General features: G+C 40.9%; 1 protein-coding gene across 3 annotated transcripts; it reads right to left on the bottom strand.

The window, feature by feature from the left end:
* Nucleotides 1–120: 120 nt before the first annotated feature.
* cltcl1 (clathrin, heavy chain-like 1) lies at nucleotides 121–27,165 on the bottom strand. 3 transcript variants are annotated; one of them, XM_080895216.1, is made up of 32 exons: nucleotides 26,916–27,165; nucleotides 19,319–19,526; nucleotides 17,471–17,739; nucleotides 15,888–16,049; nucleotides 15,521–15,634; nucleotides 15,258–15,431; nucleotides 14,859–15,056; nucleotides 14,331–14,531; nucleotides 14,068–14,220; nucleotides 13,819–13,941; nucleotides 13,180–13,317; nucleotides 12,923–13,087; nucleotides 12,582–12,762; nucleotides 12,321–12,484; nucleotides 12,109–12,234; nucleotides 11,857–11,999; nucleotides 10,828–11,062; nucleotides 10,622–10,744; nucleotides 10,373–10,518; nucleotides 10,112–10,295; nucleotides 9,369–9,561; nucleotides 9,124–9,281; nucleotides 8,826–8,990; nucleotides 7,849–8,124; nucleotides 7,048–7,197; nucleotides 6,824–6,955; nucleotides 6,594–6,704; nucleotides 5,908–6,078; nucleotides 5,488–5,709; nucleotides 4,807–4,833; nucleotides 2,186–2,261; nucleotides 121–1,784 (listed from the first exon to the last, which is right to left on the bottom strand). In XM_080895216.1, the coding sequence occupies exons 1-32, from the start codon at nucleotides 26,955–26,957 to the stop codon at nucleotides 1,657–1,659; spliced, it is 5,058 nt and encodes a 1,685-aa protein (XP_080751342.1). In that variant the 5' UTR covers nucleotides 26,958–27,165; the 3' UTR covers nucleotides 121–1,656. The 3 variants fall into 3 exon arrangements, with proteins under 3 accessions (XP_080751342.1, XP_080751343.1, XP_080751344.1); XM_080895217.1 differs by having other exon boundaries at nucleotides 4,813–4,833; XM_080895218.1 differs by lacking the exon at nucleotides 4,807–4,833.
* Nucleotides 27,166–27,551: the final 386 nt, after the last annotated feature.

The raw sequence follows: 27,551 nt of genomic DNA, 5'->3' as shown, positions 1-27,551 counted from the left end.
TTTAATTCTATCCGTCCACTTTTTTCGTAGTCTAACTCTTAATTTTTGTTTGATTCAACTGAAATGTTTCACACCCAGTGTCTCCTGATGTAAAATAACAATGCACGAACACACACAGTGTGTAAACTTTATTCCTCTTTCTGTATGCAAGAATTGTGCAGATAAAATAAGCAACTGGTGTGCAGCTCAGATTATTTGCATTTTATCTTTGACAAATCCAGTGCCGGGACCACGACGGGCCAGAGCTCTGCTTATCACATGGGGACGTTGACATGAAATAAAGTCAATAACTCATCTTTTGTTACCTTGAGCAGCCTTACCTCAAGATTTTGGCATTTATTCATCTGCTGTTTTTGCATTTTGTCATTTTCTTACAAAAATCATTATGCTTTTTAAGACTACAACAACACACTATAGACAATACATATTCCATAATACTTTGATTAGTTAGGTATTTCAATATATTTAAATTATACACTGTTTTCAGTACAATAATGACACTTGAACCAGCCGGCACCAGGACGTGAGCTAACATTCCCCTGTTTTCATCTCGAGTGTGTTGGAGCTTCGCCACACTTTTGTTTGTTTTTTTTTCATTAGTTGGATCAGAAAGTTTCATCATACATAACTGGTTTTTTTTACTCAACATTAGTAATACTTCATATACTTGAGTGTAACATGAAAATTGTGCTCCTGGTTGCAGCATTATAGTTTGGCAGCACATGCACAGTCTACAATTCGCCTTTCCGTTTTCACCTGCTTTCTTTCAGCCTTTTTGCCACAACCGTTACCGAAACTCCAAAAAGTCGACTGATGAGATCAACCGCTCTGACCCAGCAAAAGGTTTGCAGCTGCAAAGGAGTGGAGATATCATTGAGTGTGTCTTGATTTTGGTGACGAAACCCCCAAAGGCTTTAGAGGCTACACGCATACTCCCACACACACATACGCACACAGAGACTGTAACCTCATAAAACAAGTGTTCTTAGTCCATAATACAGCAAACAATTTGTACCTGTTGTGAAAGGACAAATAAAACTATTGCACAGTAACTGTCTTTCTAATCAGAACATGAGACAGTTGCAAAATTAAACATGAACAAATGAGCCCGTTTTGCTGCCTCATCAGAATGTGTAAGGCTGTGACAGTGCTTTAGGAGTAAGGTACCCCTGAACTCTGCAGTAAAGTCTCTTCTTCAGTGCTAAAATTAAAAAGAAAGAAAAAAAAAAAAAAACAGAAAAAAAAAAGCTGCTCTATGGTTAATAAAGTCTACATGGAACAGCAACATGACAGAGTGGTTTGGCGCAACTAATGTTATCTTCAGTATGCTAATACCTCTAAGGAGCTGAGAGGTGACTTCATGCCGTGTAGATCAGTGATGCAGTTATAATGTCTGAGTGGAAAATACAACGGGGGGGGGGGTCCGACAGACTTGATGCCACCCTTCTAAAGTGGGTGTGGAAAAACTAGAGACAAAGTTTCTATTGCAGTTTCTGTGAATTCACGTGGAGCCTCACTGGGAAATGAAGGCCCAGCGAAATTTCAGGAGGCTGTACGCCACCAGTCAGCCAGTTGAAACCCAGAGCAGCAGTGTGGTTCAGGGTGGGTGGATGTGTGTAGGGAAGAGGGGTGGAGGAGAAGGACGAGTTGGCGGATCTACATGCTGAAGCCGTAAGCGGGCTGAGCGGGGTAGCCTGCGGCAGCAGCGGGAGGGTAACCGTAGCCAGGATACGCTGGCTGGGTAGCCACTGGAGAAGGAGAGGCAGTCAACATCAGCTGCTGACCTGATCACATAAACAAAAACAAACACAGACAAAATAAAATTTTCCCCCGTCTTTATAAGAAAGTACACATGACTGGACTGTTTTGTTGAACTGCTAAATTTGTTTGTTCTATATCAAACAAAATTATGGGGCTTTTTTTTTTTTCCACTTAGGTTTTCTTTATGTGCTGCTCAATGAGCCTGTAATTCTTTTGGCGGTGTAAAGCTAATTACACAGCAACAGCTGCTGCTGGTTTCAGATAATAACAGAAAATGCAAGCGTGTCCACTTATTATGGGTAAACTAATCAGCTAGATTATATCATTGTAAAGTATAGCCCAAGCTTCATTTGGGGAAATCATTTACTTTATCCAGGAACAACAATGTTCATCCCTCAGTGAGCTGTTCTGCCTGTAAACCTACCGAACACCATCGGCTGAGGTTCTGTCACTTCCTCTTCAGTTTTTCTTTGGCTTTCGGCCTCCTCCAGTTTGTCCACCTGAGGGCAACAAAGAAGAGAGGACGGATTAGACATCACTCACACGCTTACTGTTGAAAGAAAGTCTGAGTTTATGGATTCTAGGTATCGTGCAGAAAGTATATAAGCTCAAGTTGGCTCAATCTGTTTTTCATATTTCATAGATTTTTGGCAAAAACTTTGCAAATTACAACATACACTCTAATACCTGAGCTTTAAAAATACACTAAGGCTTATCCCACATCAAATTAATAAACACTGACAAACACAAGCAGTTACAGAAGATATATGATCTTCATCTGTGAAAGACAAAACTACAATCACCACTTCACAGTGCAGCTAAAGGTGAGAAGATGCCATGCAGGTTTGGTGAGAATTTCTAATAAAGCTTGCAGTAAAAATGTTAAATGAAAATTTAAGGGTCAGTTTACCCAAATCACATTAAATAAAACCATTTAACCTTTTATCACATCTAGTAGCATCAAATGACTTGTGACACTCCTGCTATCACCCCAATCCAACAGGTTCTGCTCTGAGCTTTAATATACCATCTTTCATTCAAATACCATCTGTGACTCAAAGCTGTTGTTTATTTTTTATATTCACCAGTAAATAATTTGCCTTAAAAAAAAAAAAAAAAAAAAAAAAAAGTCTTTACATGGTCTGCATCTTATGAATTCCAGATAACAATGAACAATGACAAATTTGGAAAGGTGCTAATTTTCTAAAAGCTAAGTGCTTTATGCACCAGGAAGAAAAGCAGATTAACATCAATCCAACAGAGCAGCAACAAATCCAAAATTGCATCACAACTCGACACCAGCAGGTTGATTTTATTTAATTTTGATATTTTATTTTAGTGATTTGTGTAAAATTGACCCTTTAAAAAGAAGAATTAAGGTAAGGTTTAAGGTTAAAGAAATATTTGAATACAAGGAGAGCAAAAGCTAAACAGTACGTTTCTAAATTCCAATTTTGTGCCATTAAAAAAGTGCTACAAGATTAAGTGGCAGTCACAACTTCAACGTGCACCTGATCACAGCTGCAAGCAGACCCTCCTGACTGAGTGTTTATCACTGCTAGCCTAAAAATCAAGCTAAGGGCTCACAGGTCAAGCTCATCCTTGCCAGGCGTACAGTAATTGTGAATTGTTTGTAGCACTAATCCTAATCCCTAAGTGCAAAGGAGTAATCAGGCACTGTGCTTTAACTGTGGAGAAGGCTGAATACTGAAGGTTTATAATTGAAGCTCGGTCAGCGCAGAGTCATGTTGAGTCAGAATTAAAGAAATAAACATTTCTTAAAAAGTTGGGACAAAGGTGTAGAGAAAAGAACATGATATTTGCATATACAATGGTATCACTGGGGTAAGCTGCCTGTTTAACATGTATGTACTGAACTACTTCATGTGAGGCGGGGTTGGGATTTCTCTACCTGATTAGCTGCTCAAACTGGCTGTTAGATTCCACCCCAACCTGTTTGACCAGTACCAAAGGTTTACCTACAACAAACCTAAACTGAAAAATTAAAACTAACTGAAAAGACTTCCACAAACTGAGGAAAGGGCACTACATAACCTTTGAGGTTATTGTTTGCAGCCCTGCACTAATTTCAACAATAAAAACTAAAACAAAGTGACCTTTAGTTAGAAACATGGGGGTGCATCGAGCAAGTCTAAAGCCAAAGCAGCTTTTTCTCTGTGATTGTCTTCTTTTCTGGGCTTTCAAAAAGCCTCTGTCAGATGGAAAGATCACAGCGTTTCAAGGCTTTAAAAATGCCACTTGACACAAGATGCAGCCCCAAGAGAGAGAAAAGTTAGAGGTATCCGTTAGGCCAGGACAGGCTAATCCTGGTGCTGAAGAAGAAAATAAATAAATAAATAAAAAAATAGTGTACAGGCCTTGGCTCCAGAGTTTTTGTTTTAGACTACATTTACCTTCTTGCACTTGACAGCTAGAAAACACTTTATAATCTACCAAACGTCCCTTTACTGCTGCATATTTACCCAAAATTAAGATGCAGACTATATACTCAATTATAATAGTCACTCTTAACTTTAACCAGTAAACATTATCCATTAAAAATTGTTATGTTTCATCTCTGTTGCATCAGATTTGCGTCAATGTCACTAAGTCATTATTATTTAGGCTCTAAAATACAATTTGGAATAAGAGGAGGTTAAAAATGTTCATTTCACCTGGTCTAACTCATATACTACTGCCACATTTAGCCAGATGTTTTATTAATGTTTTCACTGAAAAGTAGTTATGTGTCTATTTATTTTTATTTCTCATGAACTTGTGTCAAATGGCTAAAAACCAAGAGAAATAAATAACTAAGATTAGGGCTCACTGGAGGGAAACCTGCTTAATCTGAACATGTACTGGCACAAGTGGAACAAAAGCCTGCACACTACTACAGTTCTCCAGGACCAGACCTAGTTAGGCCAAATTCAATCTACAGTCCATGCTAGGTTCCTACATCAGAAACCTAAGAGATAAGTTACAGGAAAAACAGACAGACAGAACACAGAAGAGAATTTTTTTTAAATAAAAAGGGCCAGAGACCGTCACCTTCGCTGCAAACTCATCAACCTGGAAAAGAACCCAAAGACATGACCTCACATATCTGCAGGTAGCACTGGCAAATATACTTAAAGGTCATTATGAAGATTTACATGTTTCACTCTGGCTTGTAGTGATTTTTTTTTTAAAAATCCATCTAGATCGTTTTGATGGTATTTGCATGGTTGTGGAAATACAAGCTGTGGTGACATCGTCGCTTGAAGGCTTGAATGTAACAGAACTAAATGACACTTTTAGTGTCTTGTGGTTCTTAAAGTGCCAAAAAAAATTTCATACGACAAACTCGACATTAACGCCTTTTCCCAGAAGTATTGACCTAGTTGCACAAAATAATTGCACAAATCTTGTTGTGAGCACTTTCATATAGGAAATTACCTTCTGCTGAGCAAACTACACCGGCTAATATAGATGGACAAACAGCACTGCAGGCCAGAGGGAAAAAAAAAAAATGGGCTGAACTGTCCCTTTAAATATTATTACTTAAGAAGGCCTTAGTCTCTGCCTTCTTGTCTCACCATATATGTTTGACCTGTTTCTCAGAAATCACAGACATATTACATCACCAACACCACATATTCTTCTTAAAATTACACAATAGTGAAATCTATTTTAGTGGTAAAGCTGACATCAAATAAACTCCTGGTGTTGATTGTCAGCACCAACCTTCGTGAGGTACTCTCTCATGACCTGGATAAAGTACGGCATGGCAAAGTCCATTATGTTGTGCCTCCAGGCCAGCTCCAGCACCACGTCAGGGTGCAGGAGATCATAGGAGGCAAACAGGCAGGCAGCAAAGCACTCCTTCCTGCCCTCCTCTAGGAACCACTGGAGTAAAGTCTCTGCCAGCTCAGCATCCTTAGACTCCGCTGCATACAGCATGGCATCCTAGAAGAGACAAAAATGTATCTCATTCACATGGCTGAGTGAAAGATAAAATCCTTTATCTTCAAGTGTGAGAAATTAGCCAAAAGAATCATTCCTGTGAAGTAAACAAACACTGCCATCTATAGGTACATTGAGGAAATGGAACCTTTTAAAAGTCGTCTGTATTTTTAAGAGCTTTTCTATTATTTTTTTCATTACCTTGTATAGCTTGTCCTTCTTGCAAAGCTCCACGCTCTGTCTCCAGCGGTTGTTGCCCTTATACAAATAAGCAGCAATACGCCTGAACTCAATCAGTTCATGCTTTTCTAACCTCTGAGCCAACCCGATGGTGTCAAAGTTGTCATAAGCATCAATGGAGGCTCTCAATCCCTGTGGATGATACACGGATAGAAATGCATTGCATTTGAGATCCAGAGGTAACAGCGTCCTGGGCACTGCTTCCTGTACCCATTTACACCAGTATGATGTCTATCCTCAATCCATAACTGGCTCTGTGGATTTCAACATAAAGAGACTGGTGCTGGTGTGAAAAAGCAGGCGTCATCACAGCAAAACAAAATTGCTACGTCTAAAATTGGAACCGCTGCTATCAGTGGCTACGAGAGGGGCTAGAAAATCACCTGCGATTTACAGCCAGGCCATAGGTTATATCCTTATGACTTTCTTTACACAGATATTACTCTTTTTTTTTTTTTTTTAAGCTTTGTAGCATTTGATTGCCATACTTGTTTGAATGTCTAAAAAAAAATTGTAAATAATGCTTACAACACAGTAAATAATACAAAAGCGACAAAAAATGGCAACAAATAGGTCACATATTTGAGCTCTTTGTGTTTTACATCACGTGTTGTGATCAATATAAGTCACAGAGCAGGCTGGCAAACCTGGTAGTCTTCCTCCTCTGTAAGCAGGTTGTTAAGAGCTTCATTGACAGACTTGTTATTGTGATTCTGCACAGACCTCAAGTAAGGCTTGACCAACTTCAGCTGGTTCATCTAAGAGAGAAAAAGCAACCCATGTCACACCATATCAGCAATGGGTCTAGTTTATTTAGAAAAACACATTTTATTTAATATAGGTTTTAAAAAGTGAAGCTGGCCATGCTGGTTGTTACCTTGCTAAAAAAGATGACAGCCCGGCTGTGGTCCAACCGAGGAGACAAAATGGTCAGCAGATCATTCAGTAGGAGGGGTTTGTAATCCAGATAGAAGGATAGAGACTTATAGTAGAGCTCCACGTTGGCAACCTAAAGGATAAAAGAAAAAACACAAGAAGTGATCAATTGATCATGTAAGCAGTTTGTGAAAATAATAAACATTTGAAAATAGCCGTGTTTACCTTTGCAATAATATCTTTAAAAAGCCCTTCTTTCCATGCGTCAGTCGGATGAGTCATCATAGTGATGACAGCGTTGTCATACTCCTCGTATTTATCGTAAAGGAAAACCAACTCTGCCCATAAATGAGACTGCTCTGCAGCACGAAGAACCTGGTAGACAGAAAACATTCATTACTGTCAGAGATTTGTTTGGCTGGTCTAATAGATTTGATATATTTGAAGTAAAATGTCTTGAAGCTTTGAAAGGCTGACGTCAAATAGATGATTTATTTTTTATGTAACCTACTCTTTTTGAGAGGGAGGGGGGGAAACACACACACACACACACACACACACACACACTCTGAGCCAAAAAAAAAATAAAAATTCATATCAAAGCATAATTATTTTTTAACCATTTACCGGTATATAGATGTATTAATACACATCTTTTGAAATTAGCAAAATATTAAAATAAAATAGTATTTCATGCTTTTAACCATTTTTTAAAAAAGATATTTAAAGTTTTTAAAAGGTTATTTGAGTGCAAGATGACAAACAGTTGCATAAAGCTGGTAAATGAAAGTTTAATTGCTGCAAGTCACCAGAAATGTGTCAGTAAAGAACTAGCTGTAAAAGACAGAAAAACAAGTCAATTAATTTTCTGTCTGCCTCCTTTTTCATGGCGCTGATGAGAAGCAGAATGTTCACGGAGTAATGAATCAAAAGATTTCATGGCACACAAGCAACCTCTTTGATCCGACAAAAGAAAGAACAGTTTTGAAACGGGCAAACACGCACACATAGTAACAGAAACACTACCTTTGGGATGTTGACTCTGGACCAGAAGAGCTCCAGGTGCTCCCTCATCTTCTGAGGTTTGAACTTTGAGTACAGGATGGCGAGCTCGGTGAACATACCCATATGGGCCCGCTCCAGACCCAAAGCAGCCTCGAGCAGAGCAATGAGTTCCTCAAAGTACCCGCGGTCCTGGTAGTAGCTGATAAGGTCCTCCAGCTCGTCAGCATGGATCACAATGTGAAGGCCGCAGATTTGTGCCAGACGAAACTCCTCGCCGTCCACGCATGCAAAACATACCTGAAAAGAAATTAATGCATGAAACTGGAGATAGCCAACGATAAACAGAGGACCACTTCTATCATTCATATCATCATATCCTGTGTTTTGCTACCTTTTCGTGTAATCCTCTAATCATCAAGAATCTGTCATTTTTTACATGAAGTGACTACATTAGAAACACTGAGGTGACCTGAATTAAAAGCTGTAACAATAACATAAAAACTGCAGCAAGAAAATCACTCAATTTCAATCTTATATCCACAGAAATAAAACAAAACTAATAATAAAATAAAAATTAAAAAAAGCTGTTAAATCAGCCCCTTAAGTAGTTTTATAAATCTTGTTTATGACAGGCTCAGACTGCTGGGTAGCCATAGTGCGTTTCTCTCCCTCACTTTCCTTTCTGTTTTTTTCCCCATGCATTTATAAGCACTATTTATATTTATATCCACTATTGCATGTCACTGACATTTTGTTTTGTCCTGTTTTTGTTTACCATCCATCTCTTTTGCTTGTAAGGAACCGTGTGATCATTGGGGCTTCTGTCTGTAATGTCACAAAAATAAAGCGCCTTGAAATGACTACTCTTGTAATTCGCCACTATATTGATTCAGTTATGCTCAGTATAGAATTACGGCATTGTTTCCCCATGTCTTTTAAATTAATCAGACAAAGCGGAGACCTGTAATTATACTAGAAAATGTTTTTGCGCCTGTTACCTCCTTCCATGTCCGTGTGCTGTTGGCTTTCCTGGCGCTGTCCACAGCTGCCTGGTACTCTCCCAGGTGGACTAATGTGGATGCAAGTCGAGCAAAGTTGGACACATTGTTATACAAAAGTTTGGCTGCTTCGTACATACCCTCCTCATAACATCTATCGCCCACCTGGAGAGGTAGAGATCAGATGATGAATATATAGATAGCAATCATTTTCTGGCAAAGAGCAAAAAGCACATTCTGCAACAGCTACACATCTCTTTAACACTACAGCTGGAACTTTTGTTGTTGTTTTTTTTACCTGCTGTATGTGAGCATTGTTGGGCCCGCTGACAAATTCTTCCAGCTCAGCCAGACGGTTAGTTTTAGCTAAAGCAAAGATCAGCTCCGTTTCCACGTAAGACTCTCTGGCTTTCTTCCGAGCCATCTGTAGAAACTTCACCAAATCCTCCCAGTTATCTAGAAACAGCAACACACTACAGATCAGCTCAGACCCAAGACTGATAAACACCATTAGCATGTTTTACCTGTAAATCAAAAACGTACTGTTCTTGCTGGCTGCGTCGACCACCTCCATGTACGCTGACGGGTCAACGGCTTTTATGTATGAATCAATGGCTTCCTTGACCAGGTCTCTGTGCAGCTGGGCTCTTGCTAACTGACTCCACACTGCAGGCTCATTACAGCGCTCCGCAAACTCATAGGCACGGTCTAAGTTCCCTATGTGCTCTATCAGTACCTAGAGGGATACAAAATAAAAAATAAATAAACAAGAGATGGCTATATTCTATGAGCCAACATGAGATAAAACAATAGGACTAGCATTTTTAAGGCTCGTTCATTTTCACTATTGTGCTAAATTCACAGTGATTAAGAGAAACTGATGAAACCTGCTATCATTGGCAAATGACTTTGTTAGTTTAGTTAAAGGGCTTACCCACAAGTACTTTTAATGGCCCGGATTTAGGAAAGGTAAATATCAATTCATTCATTAATCCATTGATTTTCTTAAATGTTTTTCTAACTTTGGTAGGAGGGCCCGGGAGATTATGCCAGTTCTTACAGGTCGAGAGATGAGGTATACCCTGACACATGAAATATAAACATCAAATGTCGCAACAAATTCTTTTACAAAAAGAAATGGAAATTTGTACTTAATTGAGTAAAATAAATGCACATATTAATGTACATTTTTACAGAGAAAAGGTTCTGTGATTAGTAACTTTAGCTTACTGTAACTTCGACCTCCAGCATCAGTGCAGTTTTAGCAGGATTAGGTTTGTTTTTACCTGTATGGCTGAGGTGTTCACATCAAACTTCTTGAAAATAGCAAACGCCTCTTCAAAGAGCTCGTTGCTGATAGCGATGTTTGCAATATCCGGAGCATCGTAGTTGTCTAGCCTGTTAATGTACTCCATCACACGAGTGCGATCTGCCTTGATGGCCGTCAAAATAAGCAAGTTCTGTAGGTTTCTGCAAAAAAAAAAAAAATGTTAGAAAAATGGTTGCACGTAAATGATCACCATGAATAAGCTGTGAGCCTGAAGTACCTGTGTTCACTGAAGACTGAATTATCAAGTACGATTTTCTCCAGAAGTTCAATCAGCTCATTGGGCAGGTCTGCAGTCATGAAGGCTTTCACTGTGACCGACACCTCCTCTGGGTCTTGGGTTTCTGACAGAGCTGTCTGCACCACCTGAGAGGAGGAAAATCGAAAATAAATGTTGAAAGAAAAAATATATATATACAATTCATGTTTGCGTGCTTTACTTTAAAAGAAGAGGTGGAGGATCCCATACCTGGTCGATGAGCTGTCTTCTAAAAGGATTGTTTTCTTCTAACACAGTCGCCCAAAGCTCTGGATCTTTCCGCCGTACCAGATATCGAGCCTCACTCTTAAATAATGAATTCTCATTGCACACCTGACATGAACAAATAGTTTAAAATGCATTCATCATAATTATTTAAACTATGACACTAAAGCCATACAATGTGATCTACATACTTTGATGAGGTCTAGATCACACTGCCCTCTCTCATAAGCCACACAGGCCAGGTGGGGGTCTCTCTTCTCACAGTAGCGTCCAACCACGGCGCTGTCATAGAACGGGTTCTCCTTCAGGAAGCGCTCGGGTGTGTTGTTGCTGTCAATGTAGATCTTGGCCAGGGCGTTATGGGTAGCTGGCTCTTCACATCCTTCATGGATACGAGACTCCAGCCATGGCAACAGAAGTTTCAACCTGATAGCAGAAACTGTACGCTAATATAAAGCTTCATTACATAATACCTAGGAGAAGCTTTTAAAATTCATTTCATGGCAAGGACTGGTAAAAGCACACATTACATTTCTAAGATGATGCTACAATGTAGCTTTTTCCTGTGATGTAATGCACAGCCAGAAGACTAGATGGCAGCATTGTCCACTCAGCAGGCCGATTGAGTCATGTTTTAGGGTTTCTCACTTCCACCTTTGTTGATACAGACTAAATAGCTTCATTATATGAGACAAAGTTATTCTGATGGTTGATGCTGAGGTATCGATGAAACACAATGACAACCTCAGAGAATCCACTCTAGAAATCACCTTTGGTGTTAAAATTAAAACATTAATTTCAACTTCATGTATGCATTAAACTAACAAGAATGCACTGAGCAAACACAAAGATAAATGTCTGTATATTTACATTCATGTATTCCACTCCTGTTTGTGAATGCTTAAGGATTTATAGGCATCAGCTAAGGAGATCATGATTCTTTACTATTGATCGCCTCAAGGTTTATTGGAAAATAAACAATTTTCAAGTTAGTATTTGTTCTTTTCCTTCAATGACTTGAGGGGAAAACACACATAACTAAGTGGTTCAGCAGAACCGCAAACATGGCTTGCACTCTGATCTATCATTTAAACTCATTCCTACAGAAGTTAGATTTAACAGCTTTTATGTACCAGCATGATACCTGCGCATTAAAGGCCAGGTCATTTCAGAAGCTGCTATAAGAGATGACAGGAAATCGTTTTACCCTTTAGTCTTACCTGTTCCTTTTCTCTACCTCGTCCACCAGCTCATCAGTGGAAAACTGCCCTCTGACCACCATGATCAGGTTCTTAATAACATCCTCAGAACAATCCACATCCAATAAACCTCCAATCACCACTGGTAAACGACTGGGGTTGACCTGAAAGTAAGTGGGTAGGATTCAAAATAGAGAAGCATCATGCAACTCGATAACGATAACTAGATAATAATCAGATTATGTATAAAGTCACCCGAACTGTAGATCTTACCTTCTGTACATAGATTTCAATGTATTTCTGCAGACTGTTGCGGTAAAGGTAGAGAACTAGGTCGTGGACAAAGTCAAAGCGATCACAAACAATGATAAGAGGAAGCTGGTCCGTTAGCTTTGCTTCCTAGAAGCAGAAGAAACATGAGGTTTATTATGAATTAACTCTGGAAGATGCTAATATCAGAAAAATATGCTAGGGGATCTTTATACCTTGAGAAAGTTTTTAACCCTGTCTGGGTCGTAACAGTTGCTTTCTCTACAGATTCTCTCCACTTCTTTGATCTGGCCGGTCTTACAGGCAGCCTGGATGTATTTAAAGTGAACATCGGGCTCTTGGCTGAAATTCACAATCGACCCAAGGAAGTAAAACAAGCCTTGTAGAGATATGAGAGGGGAGAAACAACACGGTGGTTAAGTTAATCTAGTGTGAATTCAAACCTGCAGAAAATGAGGAAAAACCACTCCACCTACCTTCATAGCTCTTGAAGGATTCAAAAAGCTCCACTAATGCTTGAGTTCCCAGCTGTTCGTGATATTTAGATGCTACCTGGACACACAGCTGCAGGTTCTGCCTGATATTAGCCGACAGCATGGCCCTTAAACACTCTAAAGAGTCTTCAACTGACAAGGAGCCAAAAAAGTTCACCAGCCACTAAAAAGAAAAAAGAAAAAACGGGGAGAAAGTAAAGCAACATGTTGAGCACGGAGGAAAAAGGAGTCATTTCAGGAAGCATTTTCACACATTAAAGAGTAAAATGAAGCCGCTCCCAAGAGAGCAGTATACAGGCATCATTGCCCTTCTACAGGCATACCTCAGGGTTGAGCAGATGTGTGTGAACCACGGCTCGTTTGATATCGTACAGGTCAGTGTAGTGTTCAAGAGCTCTCTGTAGTAGTCCTGCCTTCTCACACAGCTGAGCAACATGGGCACGGTCATAGTGCGTGAACATCTGGTTCCCAAGGATTGCATCTGCTACCTAAAACAGCGCATACGCACACATGAGCAAACACATTGTATTTAACATTAGTAAAGAAAAGGTTGCAGGAGAGTCTGAACATTAACATTCACCTGGGGGGCGTGTATTAGGTTCATCTCAAGCAGACGTGTCTGCAAGTGACCTTCTGCTGGGCGGTTGTTCTTTAAAGCATCCAATAGGAAAGAGGTGCACTGCTGGATCAGACTACCCTCCATAAACACATCAACAATCTACCAAAGAGCATGAGAGAAAAGAGCAGTCAAAACACAAATAGCTAGACAAAGTTCTCTTTTTTTTAAAATTTTATTTCAGACCATCTGTGAACAATGATTTGAGTTAGCATGCAAAGGCTTGAGTTGCACACTATTAAACACCACAGGCCCGGCAGCCAGATGTTTCTGTTTTGCAGATGTCCTTAAACATGAAACACTCACATCCGAAAAGCAAAGGTCGCCTTAACACCATCACTTTTCATAAAGTCATCATCTTCCCTGTTTGAGATTAGGACAGAGCGGAGTGATGATGTGGCTTTAAAGGGAGGAGAGGGTGACTGACTCAGTGAATTCCTGGCATTGCTGCCACATCTGGAATAACACATATGTAGGCTCCCACACTGGGCACTTTGTGCGTTAGCGTGCATGTATAAGGCTAAACAGGCACATGCATTTTAAAGGGAGCACACAAGCAGGATGTCTCCAGTGAGAGAGGCGTTCACGTTTGTGCGGGTTTACCTGGTTGATGTTGGCCAGCGGTTCCTCATCCTGGACCAGCATCTGAGCAAACTGCAGACCCTGGTCTGGATTCACACGCATCACATTCCGCAGCAGAAACACCCAGTCTGGGGTATATCCCACCTACGCGAACGCAGAAGGATAAAAATGCACTTTCAAGCATCAATGCAATACTATAAACATACTGCATGCCTGCCATTTGTGCAATGCTCAAAATTTAAATGGAAACACAATAAGCCTTCCGATTACCTTTTTAGCATACAACACTATCTTCTGGAATTGGCCAGTCTCTGCAAAGCACTGAATGACCTTGTTGGGGACATTTGCTCTGAGGTACACACTAAGAGCGAGAGTGGGGTCAGAGGCCTTCACCAGGTCTCCCAGCTCCTCTGAGCACTCCAGCTACAACACAAGAGGAGGAAAGCTACTTCACTTACACTGGTCACTGTAAAATAAATAAAATAAATGTATATCTACAAATCTGCCTCATTTCTTTAATCCTCCAGTTATACCTTGTCCTCTTTCAGCCATTTCTCCAGTAGTTGCTTGCGGCCCTGTTGCAAGACAGGCCTGCACAGCTCCAGAGACTCAAACTTGTTGAGCTGGCCCTGGTCCAGAAGAATACCAAAGTACTGCAGCAGTGGAGAGGCTTGACCCGGCTGGGCCGGGACGCTCTGAAACTTGCGGATGGTTTCTGCTGTTCGCAGGATACCCTGAGGCGAGGAAAGACATCAAAGAATGAAGGAATTATTAGTCGTAGAGTAAAAAACAAAACAAAAGCAGATTCCATGAAATGTTTTGAAGGAGAACTTCATGTTTATTGCAGTGTTTTCACATTAACATACACGGGATTCTTTTTGGGTTTCGTTTTTCAGTGCTGAATCACAGTGTGTGTAACTGTCATAGTTTTAAGCACCAACAGAAAAATATTTGACAATTTGATTCTGTGCAAATGCAAGACTCCTTGTGCAGTTCTCACCCACACCTGGTTCATATTAGCATAGGCAAGAATGACAAAATGGCAGCAGAGACAGGCGTACCTTGGGTGCTGATGCAGCAACCTTCGCAGCCTCTGAGTAACTTCCCTGGGCAAACAGAGTGTTGAACTTCCTAGCAAAAAGCTCCTCTGCCCCAGCAAGGTTTGACCTGACAGCTATCCTCAGGGCGAGATCAGGGTTCTGCAGCACGTTGGTGGCATAGTTTACAATATTCTCCTCTTCCACACATACTGACAAAACCTATAATAAAAAAGGAACAGATAATAATTAAGAACTGCACAGTAAAAATAACTAAACTTAAGAAATGTGTCCAGTTAACAGTCCAGTTTCTTAAGAATGTCTGCCAGGCATAGCTTGCCAAAACATTACAGTCATTACAGTCAATAAACATTTCACTTGGGAATTTGTTCTGCACACACTCACTGCCCGTTTGCTTCTCACCTGTCCCTTCTTATTGACACCAATGATTCCCGAAGTGGCTTCGTGAGGAGCGGTTACAAAGATGGTCTCAGCACTGATTCGGTTCATGTAAATACACACTCCAGACTCCAGGTCGTACAGGTGAATGTAACCATACTTTGTGATCAAGTATATTACGCCATGCTTACTACCAATCTGAGGAGAATAATTAGAAAGAGAAACATTCAGGAGTGACCCATAATGTGGTGAGCAGAGTACAGTAGAAGCAGCCTCATTTTCTTTACCTGCATAGCAACAGGAAAGTCTGTCTGGGCCTCTGGTGGGAAAAACACATCCACAGCTTTCTTAGCAAATGGCTGGTTTCCTGCAGCTGGCTGACCAACTTCGATGATGTGTAACTGGTAGAAGTAAACCAAGACAACAGTACAGCAAATGAGACCAAAAAGAACATCACAGTTGAGGATTTGTACATTAAATAAACTTTCCTGATGCTACCATATAGAAACTTCAATTTTAACCAAAAGGCATGACGCATAAAAGTTATTTCATAGGATTCTAACATAAACATTACTCTTTCAAGGCACTTCAAAGCAGTTTGCTCAGCAGCTAAAAACACAGATAGCATCATGGGTACATTCGAATGGCCTTCACCTTTCCCCCAGCCTGTGAGCGCACAGCAAAACAGAAGAGAGTGGAAGGTTTGGCATTTCCCTCCACTTTGAACTCCCCGAAGGCAGCAGCGTGGCCCTCGATGGGCTGGGACACTTTCCTGTCAACGGAGTACAGCTGCATTGCTCCGACCACACGGTTTTGCTGGAGGACAAGGAAAAAGGAAAAAAAAGGGTGGGGGAAAAAAATTGATATGTTCAAGTCATTAAGGATCAAAGATACAGGTTTAAAATTCAGGCAGTGTGTTTGTATGTGTATGAACAAATGGTAGGTATTATCTGTGCATTTGGTTAGATGTGGGTAAACAAACTGTTTGCTTATTTGATTTACATATACATATAAAACAAGTTCACTTTGAAATATGTATGCATGTTGTCATACTTTGACATAGTCCTCTAGATCCAGACTCCTTTAGAAAAACAGAAAAAGAGTGGTGTATTGATTTTCTTATTGAGATTCAGCAAGTCAGCAAAAAAAGACATCTGTCCATCCATTTTTCTTTCACCTACTGAGGGGCAGGTCACAGGGTGCAGCAACCTAAGCAGAGAAGCCCAGACCTCCCTCTCCCCAACCGCCTCCTCCATCTCATTGAGGTGAGCAAAGAGATGTCATCTTTGCAGCATGTCCTACTCTTTGATCTCCTCCCACTATGACATGTCCAGAACACCTTGCCCAACAGAGGACAGAAAATATCCTAGTCTGATACCAGAACCACCTCAGCTTGATCCTTCAGACAAAACGTATTTCTTGTATTCTTCAGTTATTACCAAAAGCTTGTGACCATAGCTGAGGGTAGGGATGATCAACTGGTAAATGCTTCACTTTTACATTCAGCTCTGTTTACCACAACAGACCGGAATAGCATCCTCATCACCAATCCATCTGTCAGTCTCCTGCTCCCCTCACTTGTGAATAAGACTCAGAGATACATAGACTCCTTCACTTGGGACAGCAACTCTGACCTGGAATAGGCACTCTACCCTTTTCCAGCTGCAAACCATGACCGACTCTTTGTGTAAGAGAAGGATAAAATGCTGCGAGGCTGGTTACAGCAGAAATTTCTGGGAAGCTTAATTGTTAGAATTTCATGCCACTGTTCTCAGAATGTGTCTTTTATGTGTTCCTGGACTAAATTGTTTTTTCTTTTTAATGACATTATACACCCTTATTGGCATAATACAATGGCATAACCGCTTGATCTCTTTATCCTCCCCTTCAGTGAGCAAACAAATATGGGAAGTGATGAAGTTCCAAGTTTATTGGTTCCTGTAGAAAGTAGATGATCCAGTCATTGGTTAGGAATGCAGATTTTTTTTTTTTTAAAGCTAATTCACTGTCGCACAATAGCTAAAGGTTTCAAAACTTAGTGTGGTAAAAACAATTCTTTTGCTTTCCAGTGTGTACCTGCTCACAGCCAAAACCTTCCAGCCCAGTGAAGAGAACAAAAGTTGACCTCAGATAAAGTGTTCTTTGTGTGATCTTTTGTCCAATAAGGCTATAAACAGGGATCGGAGAGATAAATATTCCTTTCACAGAAAATGTTTATATCATCTGTGCTTTCATACCTGTGCAGAAATCCCTATCAGCAGTAACCACTTCTGTTGTTCGTCAGTTCTGTAGTTAATGATCTGACATCCGGCCAGACTGGCGTGCCGATCGAATACTTTAGTCGGTTGGGAATCCCCCTCCATGCTCCAGTGATAGACGGCAGTATCTGTCACCAAAGCCACGGTGTTTACAGAGATCCACTTCCAGAACATGACCTCCTCTGACATGGTGTGAGCCTTCATCTTACTCTTCATCTCAATGTTGAAGATCTGCAGCGTCTTGGCAGCTGAGGGTCGGTAAAGAAACAGAGACGTGAGACGAAACAGGCAAGAAAGAAGTCGTCAAATAACTCCAAACAACAAATTAAATAGCTGTTCTGAGTAACACACAGACCGGCAGATGAACATGTCTGCCTCGAAATAGTTAGAAAATAATTGGAACTATTTATTCATTGAGGAAACGTTTTAATAGCTTGTTCTTTTGATTATTTCGAGTGGCGAAGACCTAGTTTCAGCCAAGACTTGATGATTTTCTTTAATGTAACTACTGTTCCGTGCTGTGAGCACCAGTGTAATGGGGAACCGAGGGAGATTTCTGACACGAGTGTTCAAAACTCATGTCAGAAATAAAGAGCAAATAAAAATTATATCTGAACTGCTCGATATTGTTCGGAAGCCAGGGAAGCACCACTCTTTACTGAGTGACCTGACCCGCAGCTACAGAAAGCAGACGGCAGCTTTTGAAAATGTCACAATTGACTAAACACAGATACAACCTCCATTTACCCAAAATACTTAATGAAAAACAAACAGGTGATGTAATGCATGACTCATGTAAATACTAGAGCTGCTGTACAAACTTGCAAACACAGAGCCTTTACGATACATAAATGGCATCCCTTATGTGCAGGAAGGAAAGATCTGAACATTGATTACGGCTGTTGGCACACGCTCACAGAGGCGAGCAAAGGTGCACAAAGAGTGCCCCGACTCCTCTCACTGTATAACATCTGATGATGCATACCACACATACACATCTACCAGCATACAAGTCATGCTAACACATGTGCAATTCTCATAAAAGTAGGGCATTTGCCAGAAGATTAGGCTGGAGTGTGGGTGTGCGTGTGATATTGAGGTGCCTTTCTTGTAGCCATCTGTGTTTTGATTGATCAGTGGTCGAAATAGATGTGCATAGTTAAAAGGGATACAGGGGATAGCTTTTATGAGAGAGACATGGCCAGTGTATCATCACAACAGCGTGCCAGACGGGTAGACAGACAGAAAGCAACTCACCGTCTGAGAAATGACAGAAAGCAAAGGAGAAAAAGCAAAGTGTCAATCAGGTAAGAATGAGAAGACAAAGATAGACCATAAGGAAAAGGGGCAAACAGGGAATACTGTGCTTAGAAGGAGGAGGGAGGGAGGAAGGGGGAGGAGGGAGAGAGAGAAGCATTATAAGCAAATCATCCTGATCAGCGCTTGTGTTTGTGCTCTAAGGGTTAGTTTCAGTGACAGGCGATCAATTTTCACAACCAATTTACTACACTGGGTAATAGATGTGAGTGCACTCGGCATATTTACAACATTGACAGGCATTAATCTTTGCTGCGACTTTCCCACAGCATTTCTAGTAAACGGCTAAATCTGTTAAAACTAGAAGCAAATAAACAGTGCAGAGGCCATGCAGACTTCATTCTGGGACTTTAAACAATAATAAAATACTTTGCGCTTAATATAGGGCCACCAGTAATAAAAGCCAACAGACTTTTTCTTTTGCCTCAGAACAATACAGTATTTCTCATCTATTGGCCACTGCTGCCTAAATGTGTTGTGTCATTTCTATATGCGTCGTCATCATCATACCTTTGAGGGCGATGACTTTGCTGGCGGGGTTCATGATGGCACTGTCGGCAGAAATCGGTCTCCTGATTGGGTTGGTGGGATCCGACATGTCCACAATCACCACCTGGTTCTGCTCGCCCACCTTCTCACGGATGCAGATGAACTTGTCCGACTCCATCGTCAGATAGCTGAACCCAATGTTGGCTGGGTTTACGCCCAGGTTCTGCAGCTAAAAAACAGTTTTGAGGAAATAAAAGTGAGAACCTTTAGCTTAATTATGTTACCCCATTTTACAGTGGTGGAGTATCATATAACGGTCAGTAAGCTAGTCAGTAGCTGGAAACAGATACAAGTACATTTCCAAGAAATGGCTAAACAGTTTATAAAAATGACAACACAGATGCAATCACATTTAAAGAAAGAGTATGACCACAGACATGTCTTCACATATACACAAAAACAAAAAGGGTAGGAGCTAATGATATATCAGAAGTATACCAGATGACAGAGCTGTAGCTAGTAGTATATATGTGTTTGTTTGCTACCCATTTCATCTAGATGAGCAGGAACCTGTACCCTGAAAACCCCCCAACACTTTTTAGTAAGCACTGTTAGTTAACTGGAAATTGTAGTTTAAAAGTACTTTGAGTGGTCAGTACGACTAGAAAAGGCCTACATAAATGCAAATACACTGTAGTACATTAATTATTATAGACTGTATCATAGATAAGAGAAAATTGCATTCAGCTGGCAGACACATTTTGTATGTATATTTAGTATACACAGTATAGTACATTTTGTAATAAAAGTACTTAAAAATTAATTATTGGTCAGTGAGCCCATCCTCATTCACAGGCGAACAGCTGCAGCCAGTTTGTGAGAGATATGCATAAGGTGACACATAAAGCTATAAAACAGAACTGCATTTCATTCTCTTTATTTTAATTTTTACACAGCATCCCGACTTTTACAGAATTGGGGCTGTGAAAGCAAAACTCAGCCACAAGCACAATATTCCTGCTTTAATACTATGCTTTTGTTGCAACAACTTAAAATGTGGTGAGAAAATATATGTGGGAGCAGCTGCCATTTGCTTTTTAGGGGAAGAGAAAGTAGTGAGCGATGGATCATAACATGGACTTGATTAAAATAGCAGCAGGTCTGCTCAAGTTTTCCAGGGATACTCTTAAAGGTCGTTTTCCCATACAGGAGGTCTGGTCGGTGGTACATGGAGCCAGGGGACAAGCGTGGGCACGCAGCTGGATGTTAACTAAACAGAGCTTTATTTTACACAAGCTGACAATAATTTCCAGAATTTCCTATGATATAAATAGTAATGCTGTCATTGTACTTATCATTACATCTCTAATACTTAATTTTATTAAAGCTCGACTGGACCTTGACAGTGTATTTAATCATCATTTTAAGCAGCTAGCTGTAAATAAAGTTTAATTACCACTAAAAAAAAAAAAAAAAAAAAAAAAACTAAAAAAAATAACAACAACAAGAGATTCACTAAAACCAAGAACACATTAGAAAATTTTAATAAAGCAAACCTAATGAGAACAAGTCAACACAACATCACACATTTGCCTCAAAACTAACAAACATGAAAAAGTCCAGTTTGGTTGAATAGAGGAATTACTGCACACATTGTCAAACTAACTGAACTGAGAGGACAGACAGAAACATGCACTCTCCCTCTGATGACTGAACTGACTGCATTATGCAGTCTGAGGCAAGCGGAAAGGAATCCTTCTGCTCATCACAAGGACTGTACTATCTCGCAGTTGGCTGATAGAGCAGGAAAACAAATCATGACCGCTGAGCCATTTAAATCATGTCATCTCCAAAACAGGAAGGATGCAGCAGTGTTCAGCCTGGGGTGATCAGAGGGGCTGCTTCCAAAGAAAAATAGAATTATCCTTAATTAATTATATCCAAAATATTTTTAGATTTTCACTTATACCAGGTGCTAGCTTTAGCATAGGCTACGCTTATCAGTATTTTCATGTGTACAGTGGTTAGTCACTTTTTTGGGGGGGGGGGACATGTAGTTATTACCAAACACAGTTGTTAGTTTTTTGCAGTTTTTTGGCTTCTTTTTAGATTTTGTTGTTGTTTTCGAGACCTACAGTCCTGTGACCAATCAAAAGACAGAACTGATGCAGACCACGAAATTCAGTTTCTTCCCTTAAAATGCTCTGCCAGGCCTTTACAGCAGCCACCTTCAGTTGCTTCTTCTTTGAGGATCTTTCTACCTTCAGTTTTGTATTTAACAACTGAAAATCTGCTCTGCTGGGTTGAGATCGAGTGACTCACTTGGTCACTGAAGAAGAATTTCATATTTCTTTGCCTTGAGGAACTCTTGGGTTGCTTTTGCAATATGCTTCAGGTCATTATCCATCTGCACCATGAAGTATCATCCAATCTGTTTTGCTGCATTTGAATGAATGTGAGCAGAGAGTATATCCCTATACAATTCACAATTCCTCCTGCTGTTTCTATCAGCAGTCACATCATCTAGTAACCCAGTTCCACTGCTAACCATACATGCCCATGCCATAACAATGCCTCCATCCTCGTGTTTGATAGAAAATGAGGTATGACTCCTCATTCTCCACACTTTTCTCTTCCCACTATTCTGGTACAAGTTCATCTTGGTTTCATTTTCATGTTCACAAGCGTAACCAGTGTTTTGCACCTTTTTGTAAACCCTGTATTTCCATTCATGAAGACATGTTTTGATTGTAAATCTTAACAATGGTACCTCCATCAGCTTGAGAGTGCTCATGACTTGGTTAGATGTTGTGAAATTCTTGAGCTGGTCAGTGCGTTCATTCTTTTTAAGAATGTACCAGATTGTAAAACTTCAGGACAAATCAACAATGTCCAATCGTAAAATTTTGTGCAGCAAATCGTGTTGCCACACTCGAATTTGCATAAAGCAGGCAGCCTCACTTCATCCAAGGCCAGGGGCCGTAACAGTTTCTGATAGGCTTATTTTGGTTTTAGCAACATCTCTTTGGACTTCATATTAAGAGTTCCAGTGAAAAGCAACTACATGAAAGTTCAACATTTGTCTGCCTAATTTGTCATCTAATAATGAGGAAACTGACCTCACTTAATCAGGCACAAATTGAGCCTCTGAAAACTGGGCACCATGTATGAAAATGGCTGTAATTCTTAAACAGTTAATGCAACGCAAACCACAGCCAGATACATTCTGTTTGGGACAGCCAATCATAAGAAAGCTGCTTTAAAAGTAGAGAAACAGAGTTAAAGCAGCTTGTTTCATGCAAAGGATCACCTTTGGGGTTGTGCCAATGTCCAAGGAAAGTCCAAGAATAAAAATATGGAGCTGCAAATTAACATAATTCCCCTTTCACAACATTACAGAATCAACTTTAACTGAAGCATGTTTGCAGTTTATAATAAAGAGACAAATATTTCATTAAAGATCAATATTCAAGTGCTGCTTAACCGTGGAACAAGTTCTTTAAGCCAGAGAATTAATTAATTAATTAATTATGCAGTTGGCATTTTTTAATGTTTATTGTCCCAATGATTAAATAATAAAGGATGAGAATAATAATATTTTCATTGTTTAAGGCATCTTGTAAAGGCCACAGAAAAGCCCTGGGGGAGGAATGGAGCCATATGCTGCATCTCTTCAAGACTGCCAAAACTATCTCTGGAAGCAGAGGGAAGGGAAGTTACAATAAAGATAATGGAGGAAAAGATAAGGTTGGGAGTGAAAGGAGGAGCTCAAGACACTGACCAATATCCTGTTGGCAACGAAGAGAGGGAGCAAACCATTGTAAATAAGAGAAGTCAGAGTGATGTATGTGCCTCCTGCGAGAAATGAAGAACAATGGCCAAGAGGTAGCAAGGTATGTTGATTCTAGTTCCAGTAACACAGGCCTCTGGCATTTTACAGTACGATTCAGGGTGGAGAGACCGGCTCGCTGTAAGAACACTCCCCCCCAGCTGATTCTTAGTCGAATATGCCAGACTAAAAACCCACTTCAGCTTCATCTTACTGTCTCCAGTGATCCATTTAAATACTAACCAGTGATACACTGCAGACTCCTCTAAGCAATCTTCGCTGCACACATGAGACAATAAAAACAACGTATTAATACGTTAATACCGCAGTAACAAAAGGCAGGAGATCTTAACTGATGAAGCAGCATTGACGGTATTTGGTGAGTCATAGGATGGGTGGACATCTTGCTGAGGCACTGACACGTTGAATCAGCAGCTGATGGTTTTGGGCTCATGACGAGATTACACAAGCACTTTTTTTTTAATAAATCGAAGAATGTGGGGGGGGGGGGGGGGGGGGGAGTGGAACTTGCTCGCAAAGCGCGTAGCCTTTATTTTAGGAAATCAGAGTTTGTTTTTTGTCTTGGTCTCTCCATCTTTCTCTCCTCTTGTCCCCTCCCCCAAAACCAGTCGCACCCTTCTTAACCCATGGTCTACCAGAGGGTTTCTTCCTGTTATCAGGGAGGTCTTCCTTCCTGCAGTCGCAAAGTGCTTGCTCATGTGGGATCATCAGATTGTTGGGATTTTCTCTCAATTTAGTTGGATCTTTACCTTGAAGTATAAAAGTGCCTTGAGTAAAGTGTTAGTGTGAATAGTGCCTATATAAATAAACCTAAAGTATATAGCTATGGCGATCATGAACACCTTAAAGTAGCAATGGATTCTATTAATATTCGAACTTCCAAGTCAGAATAAACACACAGATATTTATCTCTGATTCTAGTGTGGATTGTAGAACAATCCGCACTTGTAGTTAATCCAAATTTCAAAGTTCATGACCCATTTGAAATTACAGAAAGACACAATGTGAGTGTTGTATGTGTTGGATGACTGCTCTTTCAATGCATTCATGATCGAATTCCGGTGACTGAACACAGACACTCAGCCTTGTCCCTGCCAGCCACTGCTGCGGTCACAGATGTGTCCTGTTAGACTCGCTTAGACTGTTCTGTCATCCTGCTTCCTATCCTGATGCAATTTGCCAGGCTTAAACGGGGGCCTGCTTACCTCAGTTATCTATCAAACACATCCAGTGGTTTGACGTGGTGGCGTCATTTCATTAGTACAAATACAGCAGGTTCACTTCTCCCGACTCAGCTAGACAGGACAATTTTCAGGCACTTCAGAGCTGCGGGAAATCTTTGCACTTACACAAGCTGCTACAGTACGTAGGCTGCTGCACCGACAGCCAGCACAAGAGCCACAAAAGCTGTAAATGACTCTCGCCTTCATAATTCACCAGACCATTCTCAGTCCCTCATCTTTGTCTCCATCATAATCCACAGAACCCAACTCTGATCCACCAATTACTGCATTGATTTAAGGACAGATTCTGCCATGCTCATGCACAGTATGGTTCTAGAATCATAAAGCAAAGTAAAGAGAATTTACCCCACAGCTTAGTGACAGTGTGAGGTTAGGCAGGTAATCCATAGCTGGCTTTAACACTACAGAAACCCCAGTCCTTCATCTTATATGTCTGCACTAAACAGAGGAACATTAAAGCGATTTTTTTAATGCTCATTTATCTCAACATTAATCTGGTTGAAGGTTTGAACAGTAGGTGGGTGGAGCTGCACATTCACAGACCTCTTCTGAAACTTGTGCCATGTTATCAGCATTTAAATAGTATATGCATGACAGAAGATGAGAAAAAGCATAATCAGGCCCATTTAAACAACAGTTTTAATAGTCAGGATATTATGGCATTTGCTGTACTCTGTATATTATGCAAGTGCTAGCTCAACAAGCTGGTACCTCATCACAAATCTAAATCCATGTTACACTTGTGAACCTCGGCCCAGACTGCAGACACTGAGCTGTAAATACCAGGCCAAGGAAAGGAGAAAAAAAAAAAAAAAAAAAAAAAAAAAAAAAAAGCTAAACAACTTGAGGCCCAAAGTCCTGGGTTTGCAAATTCCAAGCATTTTTCACTCTGCTGGAGCCACCTAGACTCACAGGAAGATACGACTGTAGCAGAGCTGGGATTTCACGGTAGAGGTGAAACATAAAGCTGCGGGCTGCTTATCGCCGTCTCAAGGCCTGATTTTCTTAAGACATGTATAAAGGGAAAGGTCTGTGCTGTTGTGAGCAATCTGGACTAATAACCAGACATTGCCAGGTACTGCACTGTGCTCCATCAGTGAGCAGCAGTGTACCGCTCCTGTCAGTGAGGAGAGGAGCCTGCTAGGCTGCACGCTCTTTTGGCTGGCAGTTTTTTAGTGGATAAAGGATCTTTGGCTGAGAAAGTGGGGCTACTGGCCAGAGGAAGGGAGCAGAGGGAGAGAGAAGGGGGGTTGGGACTCTGAGCTTTTATTTTTTTCTAGTGAAAGGCCATTTCACTGCCTGCTGTTACCATAACAACAGGCTACAGACCAGGGGAGGTGGAGGGGTGCATCGCAAAGTTTCTCTTCTGTCTGCAAGACACCAAGCACTGGGGCTGCTACGGGACAGCGATTAAAAATCCATAGCAGTGGAAAAAAAGGGGGGCATAGTGCAAATTGTTCCCCCACAGACGACTAAATCACTGACTGCTTGTTTTCTTTTCTTGTCACAGATTGTAAAAGGGCATTTGTGTTGTGTGTGTGCACCCGCGTGCGTTTTCTCCACCAAGAGTCTGAGGGGCTTGAGTTCCTCTGATATATTGATGCAAATTGCTTTGAAGCTGTGCAGATGCTCCCTAAGACAAAACCAATACAATAAAATAAATAATCACCATGAGTTTGGAGACACATTAAATCAATATGATATTGACGCTGCATTATGGAACTAGATGTCATATTGCGTTTTGGTCATGGCAAGATATCAATCGAATGATGCGTTTCTGGTCTTACGGGCTTCATTACAACTGATTGAGCAGCCAGTTTCCAGAACTTATTCAACTGCCGAGTGAATCCAAACATAACCGCTTTTTACATCCCCCTGTACACCTACATCCAACGACCAAGATCTAAATAAAGCGCACAGTTTCATGTTGTTACTTGAAACACATTACGGTGATTTTTATCAGTTACGCCCAGCTGTGTGCAAAAGCTGGGCATTTTGAGAGACACTGGTTGGGATTTTTGCTCCTGAAACTGGGAGTATTTGGCTGCAGGACATGACAACAGCGTGGCAGCAACAAAGATTGAGAACAAGTGCCATTCATTTCTCAGATACAACGTAGCGCGAACAGCTGAGCTCAGTTGTCACAAAGTGTCAAAACACCGCAGTGAAAATGACAGCGTCGTTTATAACTTAAACGGGAAAAACTGCGGCGTATCCCCCAATACACATACACACACACACACACACACACACACACACACACACACACACACACACACACACACACACGTACCGGTCCGCATTGGGGCTGTGTACGATCTGACTGTTCAATTTTTACAAGTCATCATCTGCCCGGCAGGAGAGAACTAGGCCTGTAGCTATATTGAGCACCACCCCGCAGCCCTTTTTCAGATTCCATTTAAATGCGACATGTGCTGTGTGCGTGCGGACCCACAAGGGCGAGGAGTGGCGCAAAAAGAAAGGAGCTGGGATTAAATTTAGGGCTTTCTGTATGTCTGCTTACCTGCAGATGCTCCTGAAATCGTATCGGCAGTATCTGAGCCATTTCTGGAGGGTTTCTCTGCCTGAAGAGTCCGCGAGGAAGGAAAGGGGAAGGGGACAACAAGAGGATAAAGGTGGTGTTCTTCTTTGTGTGCCCTAAATGCCCAAAAAGTCAAACTGATGGGCAGTAGTAGGTAGTCTGGGTGGCTTGCGTTGGTATCACACGAATCCACTGACTGCTCCCATTCAGTAGCCTCCCTTACACCAGTCCTGAATCAAAAACTCCGCACCTCCGCTAAGAAAACTAGTCCACTTCAACTACTACTGAGCCAAACCATCTCCTCCCTGAGCCTTGTAAGGATATGGGCAGTCTTAAAAGCCCGTGCTTACTTATTGAAACGGATAACTTCACATGTGACGCCCTACCCTTGGATTTTTTTTTATTATTATTATTGTTTTCTCTGAGCTGTCAATGAATTCAGTTGAACGCGCATTTTGTACCCCTCCGCCGCAGCCCCTTCCCCCTTCCTTTCCACCAACTTCGAAATCAGGGCTCGTGACATGCGCCCCACCTTTGCATAATTACCACACAATCACACATATGCAGTCATCTTTCTATAAAGTGTGCTTCTGAATGGGTGATTAGAGGACTTCAAAT

The sequence above is a fragment of the Rhamphochromis sp. 'chilingali' genome (genome assembly GCF_963969265.1).
Source record: "Rhamphochromis sp. 'chilingali' genome assembly, chromosome: 10".
Classification (NCBI taxonomy): Eukaryota; Metazoa; Chordata; class Actinopteri; order Cichliformes; family Cichlidae; genus Rhamphochromis; species Rhamphochromis sp. 'chilingali'.
This window is presented reverse-complemented; position numbering and strand designations above follow the sequence as displayed.

What these genes read in the sequence shown, in the direction of transcription:
- cltcl1 (XM_080895216.1), bottom strand. Translation starts at nt 26,957, where the DNA reads ATGGCTCAGATACTGCCGATACGATTTCAGGAGCATCTGCAG. An exon ending in GTGATCTAGACCTCATCAAA is followed by an intron (nt 10,745 to 10,827) that starts GTATGTAGATCA and finishes TGTTCATGTCAG; the next exon opens with GTGTGCAATGAGAATTCATT. An exon ending in TTAAAGATATTATTGCAAAG is followed by an intron (nt 6,956 to 7,047) that starts GTAAACACGGCT and finishes TTTATCCTTTAG; the next exon opens with GTTGCCAACGTGGAGCTCTA.